Consider the following 13,810-nt stretch of genomic DNA (forward strand, 5'->3'; position numbering starts at 1 on the left):
GCTGATGGCTCGGAGCCTGGAGCCTGTTTCCGATTCTGTGTCTCCCTCTCTCTCTGCCCCTCCCCCGTTCATGCTCTGTCTCTCTCTGTCCCAAAAATAAAAAAAAAATAAAAAAACGTTGAAAAAAAAAAGAAAAAGTTTCTGTTGAGACCTGCTTCTCAGCTTTCTATGCCTTTGGAAGAGTATAAATAAAAACGAATAAAAGGGCACCTGGGTGGCTCAGTTGGTTAAGCGTCTGATTCTTGATTTCAGCCCAGGTCATGATCTCGTGGTTCATGATTTCGAGCCCCACATCAGGCTCTGCACTCAGCACAGAGCCTCCTTGGGAATCTGTCTCTTTCTCTCTCTCTGCCCTTCCCCTATTGGCGCTCTCTCAAAATAGAATAAAAATAAACTTTAAAAAAACGAGTATGCATTTTAAGCAAAATCTATCATTTGGACGTTTTAAAGATTGATAAGGCCCCCTGAATAGGCTGCCTTTTTTTTTTTTTTTTAAATTTTTTTTTGTTTAACATTTATTTATTTTTGAGACAGAGAGAGACAGAGCATGAACAGGGGAGGGGCAGAGAGAGAGGGAGACACAGGAAACAGGCTCCAGGCTCTGAGCTGTCAGCACAGAGCCCGACGCGGGGCTCGAACTCACGGACCGTGAGATCATGACCTGAGCCGAAGTCGGCCGCTTAACCGACTGAGCCACCCAGGCGCCCCCTTTTTTTTTTAATTTATATCCAAGTTAATTAGCATTGCAACAATGATTTCAGGGGTAGATTCCTTAATGCCCCTTACCCATTTAGCCCATCCCCCCTCCCACAATCCCTCCAGTAACCCTCTGTTTGTTCTCCATATTTAAGAGTCTCTTATGTTTTGGCCCCCTCCCTCTTAAAGTCCTCATATGAGTGAAGTCATATTTGTCTTTCTCTGACTAATTTCGTTTACCATAATACCCTCTAGTTCCATCCACGTAGTTGCAAATGGCAAGATTTCATTCTTTTTGGTTAATAGACTGCATTTGAAAAGGAAGCAGACCATTTTGCTCTGTAGAGAATTTCTAAGTCACTCCCATAGAGATGGGCCTTCACTAGCTGATATCTTGAGGCCTTGTTAATGCTGTTAGAGTTTGATACAGAGATCTTCTTTATAAGACATTTTCAGGTCATTAGTCATAACTTTGATTTGCTTGATCAATGATTTGTCCTGCTTCCTTAAATTTCTGAAAATATTAACCTTGGTTTTTATTCTGGATCTTGGGGTTGCACATTGATGCCAAAACAGGTGACAACTGCATTAAGCACCTTTCACTTTATATCCCACTCCCCCTGCTTTTTCTTCTCCCTACATGGGGACCCCTGGGATTTCTGGATACAGACCAAGTGAGGTGTGTATGTGAGGGAATCTGCCAGCTGTGTGTGCAGCGTGAGTTTGCTGTGTTGCTGATTCCCACCTGTGACTAGAAACCTTCCTAAAGTGTGTAGTCATCCTAAATGACAGTCACTGGGGATGGGGAACCTCGTCATGATAAACCTGAGCTATACCCGCAGTTCAAGGACCTATGGGTATATAGCAAAAGTGAGGCCCACATGGCCATTCCTTTCTGGGCGGTTGTTCTAAACCCAAGGAGATTTGGAGTCTGTTAATCAAATTGCCTTTTATTTTTTTTTTTTCCATTGTCCTCCTCAGACCTTCGCAGGTTAATGAAAAGTCCTAGGAAATTTCCACCTTTAGCCCTTTGGGTAGTCCTCAGATAGTTCTGATTTCTAAGAAAATGCCTGTGTTTGAAGCTTTGGAACCAATGTAGGATTGGTGAACCAATGTAGGATTGGTGAATAGTCTTCCTCAGCATCTTTGTAATCTTCTGAGAAGCATAGGCCTGCTTTGTTTTTGATAAGTCACTTATTTTATAAAAGTATAAGCAAAGCTAACTTCCTGCTGACAGTTTGCCATTGCACACAGCTGGGTAAGAAGAATGGAGGAAAAGTGTGGCTCATGTGAACTTTCCCTTTATAATTTGTCATAGACTCTTTGGACTTGTATTTCCTGGGAAACCATTTTAATTTTGTTCCACCAGTGAACATCATCGAAGACAAATGTTCATCAACTGCCTTCTGGGTACAAGCTGAGAACCACCATTCATGGGGTGGGGTGTATACAGGGTATGCTATTCCACTGTTCGGTTATCTTAGCACTTAGACTGTGGACCAGGTTGTACAGTGGCTTCTTGCATATTTGCGGGAGGGAGAGCAAAGAAGTTGAGTCACCAAGTTGGTGACTACCACCGGCCCCAGAACCCGTTTTTCCCTACCAATGTATGCACCTGATATGTGAGGGCGCTGGCATGAGACTTGAGGTGTGGGCAGAGGGGAGCAGCCTCTTGGTGCTCACAGCCAGGTTAGAGAACCTTAGGTCACTGCTAGTATCTGAGTAGGGAGCATCAACTCCGGGGACGCTGCTGCTGTCACTGTCCTCTGAACACCCTAGCGGACATTAAGTAGCACGGGTTCAGAGAAGGAAGGGACCACTGTTAGCTTTGTAGAGACTAGATGGGATGGGCTTACTTATAGGCCAGGGGAGAGGGGCGGGATGTTAGAGATTTGGGAGGAGGTGGGGACACTGGAGAAGGAAGAATGGAGGAGGCAACCAGGTTTATTTGGTCTGAAATGGAGACAGAGCTGTGAAAGTTGGTCAGAGCCAGACTGTGGACCCTACTGAGTCCTAAATTTTAGGCCCAGGTGGTAAAATGTAACATGTAGTTGGGTCTCCTCCTATCCTGAGCTCCTGAGAAATGAGAGTAAATGTCGGCCTGTCATTCAGGACTCTGTAATGTATTAGGCCTAATACATTCATTCATCTAGTGGTTTTTGTATTACATAAAATTGATATTGGTTGGAGTAGCTAGAAGTACTATGTTGGCGGTCCAAGGACATTTATTATTATTATGCCTTATACCATTTGCACAGATGCTTGGTATAGATACCACGTGATACAAGAGGAATGCCTTCCACAGACAAAAATCCAAATGATAAAATAGCCCGTATTTGTTTTCCGGAAATAAAATATTCCAGCCCCTGAGGGTTAGAAAATGCTCGCTTCACTTTCACAGTCTATTTATTGACATGAGGTTCAACTTGGTGTGTCTCTGGGAGGGATCTCCTTAATTCTCGAAGGAGGAGCTGATTTGACACCCAAAGAGATAGTATCTTTAGCCTGTGTCCATCCATACTGGTGCTGGGACACTGCCTGCAAAGTCTTCCCTGCCGTGTGGAGCTGGGGGACAACAGAACGCTTGGGTGTTTAGCTCCTGAGCAGAAGTGGTGGCGTGTTGGTGCCACGTGCCCGGATGCTTTCCTTCCCACCCCAGGTTAGTTTCCAGTAGCGGAGCAGCTCCCAGTGCCGCGGGTGTCCCGGTCCGTGTGTCCTCATTCCCTGTGCTGCGCTGAGCCAGCTGCTCCCGGAGACTGATGAAGTCAAATATTCTTGCCAAGCTGGGGGGGGAGAATTACTCTCACTTATTAACAGGGAAAAACAAGTCCTGGTGTTCTTAGATGTTAAATTTGATTCTTGGCAGATTGTTTTTCTTAATCTTTTTGAACAGGGGTTATATTTACGTGGATCTAAAACTATAAAATGGTATGTGATTAAAAGTCTTATTTCCCTGAGCCCCAGCAGTCCATCCCCCACATGCATACATGTGAAACCATGTTTTATTAAGGTCTTCATATCATTCTTATGAATGCAAACAAATAAGGATGTGTAGTTTGGCTTTCCCCTCTTCCACAGACATGTTATATAGGCTTATCACAGCTCGTTAGAGAGTTTCCCTCCATTGCCTGAGTCTTCCAATAAAGAAACAATAAGTTTAATAAAGGTGCACTGATTAGTTTTATAGACAGTGCTGCTTTGGACTGATGGGGAAAGAGCTCTGCTTGGAATTGATTACCAGAAATAATAGTATAGTTTCTGATGAGGTTCTGTGATGACTCTAATGAACCTGGATGTATAAATGCTACTGTCTCCTAGAAATTGAAATTTTGAAAAAACTCAGAGTGGGTGTTCCTTTGGATTATTGGTAATGAGAACTCTTTCCTGTGTCCTTTTTGCCTGGAGTCATTTTCACTTCCTGTCACTCTTCTTTTTTTTCCTCCAGCATCTCACTCCCCTGCTCCTCTCCTAAGCCTCTTACCATCTCCAAGGGCTATCGCAGTCACTTTCCTCCTGTTTCTGTGAGCAGATACACTCATGAGATGTACTTACTGTGTTGCCACTTGCCACATGAGCTGATGAAATTCTTCAAGTCCTGCTCTCCACTTAGTTCTCTACAGCACACTGTACTGCTATGCTATGCTTGAAGTGTAGTAAGAATATGAGGACAGTTGGACAACTTGGACTTCGTTTCCGTAATAATGTAATTGTGGGTGTTGAAATCCTGGAGCATTAAACAAGTTTTTAAAAGATCCATGTTGGCTTGAATGTTTCCCTTGGAATTCCTTTTTTTTTCTTCCCCTTAACAAGAGACTGAAGTATTAGACCCTCATCTTTGGTCTTTGTCCCCATTTGTTCCAGATCAGATGGTAAAAATTCCTGGGATTCTTTAGGGACTTAAGTACTAAGTTTATAGAGAATGGTGACCAATGTTTGGGATGACAAGATATGATGAGACTAAATTAACTTTCTGTTTTCTGAAATCTGTTTCAGCAACTATACCAGATCCTGACAGACTTTGATATCCGGTTTTATATGTATGAGCTGCTTAAGGTAAGTGACATTCATAATAAGCAGTGGATTTTTTCAGGTGTATCCGTTAAAAGAGAAGTTTTTGGGGGGACAAAGAGATCTCAGACTCTTTCTTGATACTTAGAGAATTTAGTGAAGTGGGAGTTTTCTTGTTGTTTTTTAACTTACACTGAGATCTCTGTTGCAGGATCTTTACATAGAAACTTTCTCAGTGGAACTGAGAAAGATGGCCAAGTCAAGAGATACTAGGGACATTATACCAGAAATCAGAACCTCCTTCATAGCTTTTATTGGCCCTTGGGTTTTCTTTTTGCTGCTTAATTAATACTATTGGTTTTCACTGTATAACAAATCACCCCAAACTTAATGATTTTTTAAAAAATTGTTTATTATTTCTCACAATTCTGTGGGTTAGCTGGATGAGTCTTTTGGTCTGGGTCACCTTGACTAGAGCACATTGGTCCAGGATGGCCTCGTTCACATATCTGGGATGGCAGCTGGAATACCTCAAGGCTTGTCCTCCAGGGGTTTAGTCTAGGCTGCTTCTTCCCATGGTGGTCTCTGGCTTCTTAATAGCATGAGAGGGCAAAGTTTGATGTGTAAGCACTTCTCAGGCTCCTGCTTGTATAAATGTCTACTAAATGCCCTGTTGGCCAAAGCAAGTCATGGGCCAGGCCTGGGTTCAAAGGGTGGAGAGGTAGACTATTTGATGGGAAGAGCATTGAAGTCACAGTGTGGAGGGAATGCGTACTGGGATGGTAGGCATTTTCGGCCTTCTTTGTCTTGCCATCTCTCATAATCCCCTTCCCAACCTACTCTTTGGCCCTGACTAACCTTGATGTGCAAGAAGAGGTGATGGATGGTCCGTCTTTCTAGGAGACTTAGTAATCCCAAGATGGAAATTCTGAAACACTAATCGTTGGTGGAGGAATGTTTTTTTGGTTGGTTTGTTTGTTTTAGTTTTTTTAGTCTAGGTAAACACTTAGGTAAAGAATTCTAAAAAGCTTTGTAAAATGGGATAGACGAATGGTTCCTAAGTTGTTTGGGGTCATGGATCACTAGGAAAACGTATAAAACCTCTCCAAAATGCCTGTATACATATACAGTATTACCTAAAGTCTTATGGGGGTTGTGGGTCTCAATTCAAGACCTCTGAAAGAGTAGAGATGACTGAGTTACTGGCATTATTGAAGAAAATTGCCAAGATTGAGTTTTGATGGGATTGTGAACAGTTGCTTGAACAAAATCCCAAATTAAGGCGAGGCTTTAGGGAGTGGGACTTTGAAGAACTGGCTGTGGGAAGTGAATGTGTTTTCTTATAAGCACTTGCGCAAACCACTTGTCATTGGTACCAAGGTGGTGGACTTAGGTGGATCACTCTTACAACTGATGGGTCTTTCTTTTATCAGTAAGGTCAGAAACATGTGAGGGTAGAGCTGGGTTTATCACACCTCTCTCCATGTCCTCTCCAGACCAGAACGAAGGCCTTGGTGGGAAGAGGTTTGCAGTGTTGTGGTCTTATGAGCTCTCAGGCTTAGCTCCTTTCCTGGAGGCCCTTTCCAGAGAACCCCATGCATTCACCCTATGAGAGCTATAATCCAAATCTGTCACTTGGTTATTTTGTTTAAGTAAGGGGTTAAGATTTTTGTGGTTTTCACTTAGTGCACACCAAAGGTGAAGATTTATAACCCAGCACAATTGTCCTTAGATCGGGTGAAGACATCCCAGTGGCACAGGTCTTCGCAGGCTGGTCATTCAGGTGGTTCTCTGTGTCTGATGTCCCTAGCAACTAGGCAGTAAGGGCTTGCTTTCTGTTAATGTGGCACACAAGCCCAGATGAAGCTTGAAAAATGTCTTTCATGCTTCATGGTCAGATAATATCAGATTCTAAACTGAAATAACTTCCCCAAGGAATCTAAAAGCATGTCAGTAACTCCACAGGGAGTCTGACCAGTGAAGTTGGCAAAAGAATTAATTCTCTTACTGTTCTTGTTCAACTTTTGCTTTCCTCAGATATTTCTCACATCCCAGGTATTATGATCCTAATTAGTTCATTCCTTTGGGTGAAGACCAGGCAAAATAACAGAATCAACACTTGCTAAATTTTCTCTTCGGGTAAAAAAAAAAATGGGGATAGGGTAGGGGAAATATGTAGCTTCTCCCAAAAATGTAGAAGAAACTGAGGCTGAGGGCTATTGAGTCGTTGCTGGGTACACTGTCTGGTCTCCTGATTCGGATCCAGGGAGGTCTGTCCTCAGGAGCCCTGGTTTCATAAAACATTGCCACAAAGCCACTGTGGAATCTTGCTACAACTGTTGTTGTGAAACAAAACAAAGAAAAAAATTAAATTGAAGTAGAAGCTCCATAAATGAACAATTCTTAAGTGTGCAGGTTTTTGGATTTCACATAAGTAAAACCTTCACCCAGATATATGTGGTACTATGCTGTCCATTATAGTAGCTGTTGCCCACAGGTAGCTACTTAAATTTTCATTTCAATTTAAAGTTCCTTTGCTTAATCACAGTAGCCACATTTCGTTTATTCAGTAGCCTCATGTGGCTAGTAGCTGCCATATTGGACAGTGCAGATATTTAGAATATTTCTGTCATTGCAGAAAGTTCTGTTGGACAGGGCTGGTCAAGAATATTATGAGTACACCAAAAGGTCTCATGTGTCCCTTCTCTTCAGGATCCCCTCCTCTACCACCAAGTTTAGTTTTGCCTGTTTTAAACCTACGTATAAGAAACATCATACCCTGTGTCTGGGGGAAAGCAAGATTTTCTTGTTCCCAGAATACCAATCCTAGGGATCATTTTCTGACTTACGCATTCTCTCCTATGTAAAAATGCCTAGTCCAGTGGTTCTCAACCAAGTCAATTTGGCGATATGTGGAACCACTTTTGGTTGTCACGGTTTGGAGGAGTGCTACTGGCATCTGGTCAGAAGAGGCCAGGGAGCCTCGTAAACATCCTGCCGTGCACAGGACTGCTCCCCACAACCGGGAATTCCCCGGTCCAACACGTCAGTGGTGCTGAGGTTGAGAAACCCTTATTTTGTCCCGAGGAAAACTACCAAGAGCACTCAGTGCCAAGCACATAGTAGGTACCACAAGATGATGGCTGCAAGTATTGTTACCCAGGGAATAACATTTGAGTGGGCTGCAGTGCTTTTTGAGACCAGCCGAAGTGCCCAATTTGAAATTTATGGAAATAGATACTATGTTAGAAAAGGAGATTTAGAGCAAATTTTTGCATTCTTGAACACCAAAAACAAACTGCCTGAAGAAAAAACGGGCAAAAGATTTGAATCAACATTTGTCCAAAGAAAATAGAGGATGACCAGTAACACCTGAAATGTTCAACTTTGATGACTCATTAAGAAAATACAATTCGAATCCACAATGAGATCCCACTTCAAACCTGTCAGAATGGTCGTAATTACAAAGATGAACCAATGACCAGCATTGGCGAGGATGTGGAGAAAGAAGCCTTCATACGTTATTGATGGGAATGTAGAATGGAGCAGGCATTTTGGAAGACATTTAGGACATTCTTGAAAAGTCTGATGTAAACTAACATACAGCACAGCACATCCACCCCTAGGAATCTGCATAAAAGAAATGAAAGCCTATGCCCTCTCAAAGACCTGTGCATGAATGTTCATAATAGCTAACAACTGGAAACAGCTCTGATGTCCATCGACTAGTGCGTCCGCACAGTGGAATACTACTCAGCAAGAAGAAAGTAACGGATGAATCTCAGCAACATGCTGAGCGAAAGAAGATAGACAAAGTGCTGTATATTGTATTTTTCACTTAATGAACGTCCAGAAAAGACAAATCCATAGTAACAGCAGGTTTGTGGTTAAGGCTGAGGTAGGGGGCAAATGGGAAATGGGATTGATCACAGGCAAGCTAAAGGGAAATTCTTGGGAAGATGGTAAAGACTGGATTATGGTGATAGTTGTACAACTCTATAAACGTGCTAAAAAAAAAAAAAAAAAGTATTGTACACTTAAAAATCTTACCTGCATATCATTCATCTTTTAGGAAGCAATATCCTCCCTTAGAGTAGAAATATAACGTAGTAATATCCTTCCTTAGAGTAAAAATGTAATGTTTTTTTTTTTTATTTTTAAAATGCTGATTATTTATTTTTGAGAGAGAGAATGAGACAGAGCATGAGTGGGGGAGAGCAGACAGAACCCAAAGCAGGCTCCAGGCTCCGAGCAGTCAGCACAGAGCCCAATGCAGGGCTTGAACTCATGAACCATGAGATCATCATCTGAGTCGAAGTCGGACACTTAGCCGACTGAGCCACCCAGGCACCCCCAGAATATAATTCTTAAAGGCCAACTGGCTCAGGGATTGTTTTTAAATTATTTTTTTAATGTTTATTTTTGAGAGAGAGAGAGAGAGAGAGAGAGTGCTAGCGAACAAGTGGGGAAGGGGCAGAGAGAGAAGGAGACACAATTTGAAGCAGGCTCCAGGCTCTGAGCTGTTAGCACAGAGCCCGAGACGGGGCTTAAACCCACAAACCTTAAGATCATGACCTGAGCAGAAGTCGACGCTTAACCAACTGAGCCACCCAGGCACCCCTCGGGGATTATTTTTGAAGGAAAATACTAATACTAGAATACTTGTTAATCTCAAAAATCCACATGGGGCACTTGTCTAAAACATAAGCCATGTTGAACAATACGTTTAGATACCATTCTTCGTGTCCACAGGGACTCTTGGCATGGCATTTGAACCCCCTATGAGAAGTGACTCTAGTGGGTTTCCCAGATCTGTTTTTAAACCCATTGAACTAGACTAACAGGCTGATGTATGATTTCTGAGTCTAGGTGGCTGGTAAAGTGTTACCAACTACAAGTAGGAGGAGTGTCCAAAGTGTGTCTGTCTCCTTTTTAACATAGCCCCCTTTCCACCAGCTGCCAGCATAGTGGGCAGAGAGCAAGGGATATCTTCTGAGCGTGTTTATTCTCATCTGTTACAGACAGTAAGCTGCACTTTAGGAGATACTCAAGTCAAGCTATCACAAATAAGAATATGCTTGCATTGGGAATTGGTAGACGGTTTGCTTATTTTTCTCTGTGCTTTCTTATCTAATAGGCTCTGGATTACTGCCACAGCAAGGGAATCATGCACAGGGATGTGAAACCTCACAATGTCATGATAGATCATCAACAGAAAAAGGTACCGTTGCAGCCAGGCAGCAACAAGTCTTTCCTCGGAAGGCTTACGGCCGAACAAAATGCTGGCCAGTACTGAGGTGGTACTGGAGACCCATGCTGTTTTCTTTGGCGGGCTTCTGTTACTTCTTAGTCTCCAGGGCTGCTTTCCACTTTGCATAAGTATAGTACACAAGGAAAGCAGACAGCTGAACCTAACTATAGTCCCTTGTTTATTTTGGTCATGGTTTTCTGGAGGACCCTGCAAAGAAACTACAGCTGATGGTTTCTACTTCATTTAATGACCCTCAGACCAATCTGCCTGGCCTCAAAAGTACACTTGGGTCCCTCCTTATTTTGATACTCAATTCTGGTTGTCCCTGATAGATGAGTAAATGAATCAGTTACTTAGATTAATGAGAAGCTGGAGCAGTGCTTTGATCCTGGACTGGGGTTGTATGTCCCCTACCCTTTCCCTTGTGGCTGGAACTTATAATGGAAGCTATTAATGATGGGGGAATGTGTTATACATGGAAGTGCTATGGAGACAGAAAGAAAAGCTTAAGTTTTATTGATCTAAAGAGAATGAGAAGCCCAGGATAATTTAAATTTTCAAAAAGAAAAAGCAAATAGGATTTTGAGTGCTCTGCTCTAGAAATGACCTCTTCCACAGTTGCTGAAAGTGTAATTTTTGCCAGTGCACTTGACGTTTTTTATGTGGCCCACGTAATTGTTAGCCAGTGTGATGGGGCCTTGTTCCAAGGCACAGGAGTCTAGAACTACATGCTTTACATGTTTGATTTCTGTCATGTTTGTAGCTGCGACTGATAGACTGGGGCCTGGCAGAGTTCTACCACCCTGCTCAGGAGTACAATGTCCGTGTAGCCTCGAGGTACTTCAAGGGCCCGGAGCTCCTCGTGGACTATCAGGTAAAACTGTTAGCCAAGCACCTGTGCATTCGGGGCGTATTGCCTTAGTGCTTCTCCCTGTTTGCTGTTTATTTAGCAGTTTGGATATATTGAAAACCCCACCCAAAGTGATAATTTCAAATTTTTCTCGATGACTTTTTTTTTTTTTTTTTTTGCTTCGAATTGTAAAATATGTGCAAAGGTCACCCTGAAGACTAGAAATTCAGATCTGAAAAATGCGTTTGTAACACCCTTCCCTGACAGGCCAACCTTATTTTCCTCAGATGTATGATTACAGCTTGGACATGTGGAGTTTGGGCTGTATGTTAGCAAGCATGATCTTTCGAAAGGAGCCCTTCTTCCATGGACAGGACAACTACGACCAGGTGAGCAAACACTAACTAGCCCCTCCCTGTTAGGGCAGAAGCCAAGAAAATGGAGTACTTTGACAGGGGTGATACCCTTGAGCCACTAAATATCATCGAGTGTCTGCACATAAGTTTTCCTTCAGGGTAAAGAATTTCATGAAATTTTGTCTGTGGTTACCAGGTCCCCAAACATAACAGGTAAAGTGACATTATGCCCAACTTCCAGAGTGAGTCTGTGAAGTCACGCACTCCTTGTCTAAATAAAACTAGATTCTAGTCCTTAGGTGATGCCTTTTGTAATCGTCAGCTTCTAGATTATTGTCATAAGTTGTTACCATTTTAAAGGCAGTTTGGAAATTTGCTTTCTGTGAACATCGTGTCCTTGTGTCTGCCTCCTGTCAGCCCCTGGCTCCAGTCTGTATCTGGTGTCTGGAGGTAGAGTGATGTGGAAGTCCCCTAATTCCTTGGGATAGCACCTCACAGGCTTGCAGTGAGCCCGGTGCTCAGTGATTTGGTCAGTTTGTTTTGTGTTTCAGCTTGTTCGCATTGCCAAGGTTCTGGGTACAGATGAGCTGTATGGCTATCTGAAGAAGTATCACATAGACCTAGATCCGCACTTCAACGATATCCTGGGACAGTAAGTAAGAGAGAGGGAGAGAGAAAGAGGGTTTTACCCCATTTCAAAAGTGGGAGTGTTGGCTGAAATCGCTGGCTGATCCTAGCAGAATTGAAACACACTTCTTTATTCCCATGTGTATTTTTTTTAACTTGTTTTTTGAGAGTATTTGGGCAGTGTTTACATGTGTCTTTCGGTTATTGTACTTCTTCAAGAGATAGTCTGTCAATCAGTAAAAAATTGAAGACAAAATCCTGTTACAGAAACCAGCTTTCTGGTACAGCATGTGCTTATTTTAGAAAGCTGTGCTTCTTCTAGGAGTAAGACTGTTACAGTTTTTCTTGTTCGGTGTAATGGATTTTCCACAAGATAGCAAATTTGAAAGCGTATCTTCAGGTACAGTGGAATAGTGTTGAAAAGTAAATGTGTTGACAATATTCAAACAGTGGTTTATGGAACCTCTGTGTTTCTGAGGCTAGCTCTCTAAATATTTCTGCTGAACAACAAAAATAACTCCCATCACCTCTGTGCCTCACCAAAATTGACTAAAAGCCTGAGGCATAAAAAGCGATTTAGAAAGGTGCCACAAACTAAATCAGATGTAGAAGTTAGAGCTAATTTTATTTATCAGTCATAGAGCACAGTTTTTATTTTAGGATGCTGCGAGTGTATTTGTGCGGGGGTGGGGCAGGTACCAGCGAGAATGAGGTTTCACAAGCTTGGAATCAGTGCATTATTCTAAGATTTTGTTGGCTTTAGCCCTAATGCATCAGGATCCTTGTTGAATTTAATCTCAGAATACTATTGCTTCCCTTTTTTCTCAGACATTCACGGAAACGCTGGGAAAACTTTATCCATAGTGAGAACAGACATCTCGTCAGCCCCGAGGCCCTAGATCTTCTGGACAAACTTCTGCGATACGACCATCAGCAGAGACTGACTGCCAAAGAGGCCATGGAGCACCCGTACTTCTGTGAGTCTCCAGGGACTGTTTTCAGGGGCATAACTTACTAAAGGAAAAATACTTCTCTTCATCTTTGAGATCAGTCAAGAGAATTCTAGGTATTTGTATTGAATCGTCCTTAGAATTTGGCCTCATTAGTTCTAGACCGTTGAGACAACTTTGCAGTTGCTCTGCAGAGGGGTTGCTTGTTCACTGCCTTAGCTCCCTCGAGTCCAGGAGGGACCATTCCCTGTGGCCCTGAGCTTATAGATCACAAGTATCTAAAATTTGTTTTCAAGTGTATATATTTGTATGGAAACCTAACCAAAGGTATTCTTCTCTTCAAAAACCAAGTAGTTAGTTAAAAGTGATAAGGTGACTGTAGTGTATTTTCAAAGAAGGAAATGAGTTAAATAAACAAAAGGAATTTGAGGAAAGGAAAGCAGGTATGGAAGGACTGCACTAAAATCTCACCTGCATTAAAGAATTTTTAGGTCTCGCTTCAAAGTGTGTGTATGTATTCAGTGCATGTGGTTGCTTATCGTCTGCATGCATACAGGCCTCCCCACCCCCCACTGATAAAGATGTCTCCAACAAACTTTCTCCTTAATTGTTGGCAACGTGAGATGATTTAGTCCAGGCACAGGGGAGACTGGGGATGAAGGTTACAGGACCCGTCTCTGTTCACTCTCTGAATTGAGAAGAAAACCTTCAGCCTGTCTGTTGCTTGGCCAGTATGCTGTCTTCCCTCCCTCCTCCCCTCCTCCCCCTAAGATTAAACAAATCTTACCTGAAGAAAATAAATCTTGAACCTCTTGGCCTGTAAGCATTAGTAGACAGCAAATTGGAAAGGTTTTACCCTTTGGTCTTCTAGACCTCAGACAAGTGCAACTCAGATGTCCTCTTTCCAGTTTCTGGCACAGGAAGCCGTTTTTACCCTTTGAGTTAAATTGAACTAAGAATTCCAGTGTTTTATAGTAAGTAATTTGTGATTTATTTGCTTTTCTGAATACACATCTCTTGTAAGAAAAAAAAAATGTTTCAAATGACTGTTGCTTAAAATTGATAGGTCTTC

General features: G+C 42.4%; 1 protein-coding gene across 2 annotated transcripts in view; it reads left to right on the forward strand.

Moving 5' to 3' along the window:
• Positions 1 to 13,779, forward strand: part of LOC125916946 (casein kinase II subunit alpha') — a 32,169-nt gene extending 18,390 nt beyond the window's left edge. Inside the window, exons 4-9 of one of the 2 annotated variants that reach the window (XM_049623194.1) lie at positions 4,690 to 4,749; positions 9,842 to 9,925; positions 10,719 to 10,829; positions 11,093 to 11,194; positions 11,713 to 11,813; positions 12,617 to 13,779. In XM_049623194.1, the coding sequence (XP_049479151.1) occupies positions 4,690 to 4,749; positions 9,842 to 9,925; positions 10,719 to 10,829; positions 11,093 to 11,194; positions 11,713 to 11,813; positions 12,617 to 12,806 (648 nt within the window). In that variant the 3' untranslated portion in view covers positions 12,807 to 13,779. The remainder of the gene's footprint in view (positions 1 to 4,689; positions 4,750 to 9,841; positions 9,926 to 10,718; positions 10,830 to 11,092; positions 11,195 to 11,712; positions 11,814 to 12,616) is intronic. The other variant, XM_049623193.1, reaches the window with a different exon arrangement.
• The last annotated feature ends 31 nt before the right edge of the window (positions 13,780 to 13,810 follow it).

Source organism: Panthera uncia, unplaced genomic scaffold (assembly GCF_023721935.1).
Source record: "Panthera uncia isolate 11264 unplaced genomic scaffold, Puncia_PCG_1.0 HiC_scaffold_134, whole genome shotgun sequence".
NCBI classification, from domain to species: domain Eukaryota; kingdom Metazoa; phylum Chordata; class Mammalia; order Carnivora; family Felidae; genus Panthera; species Panthera uncia.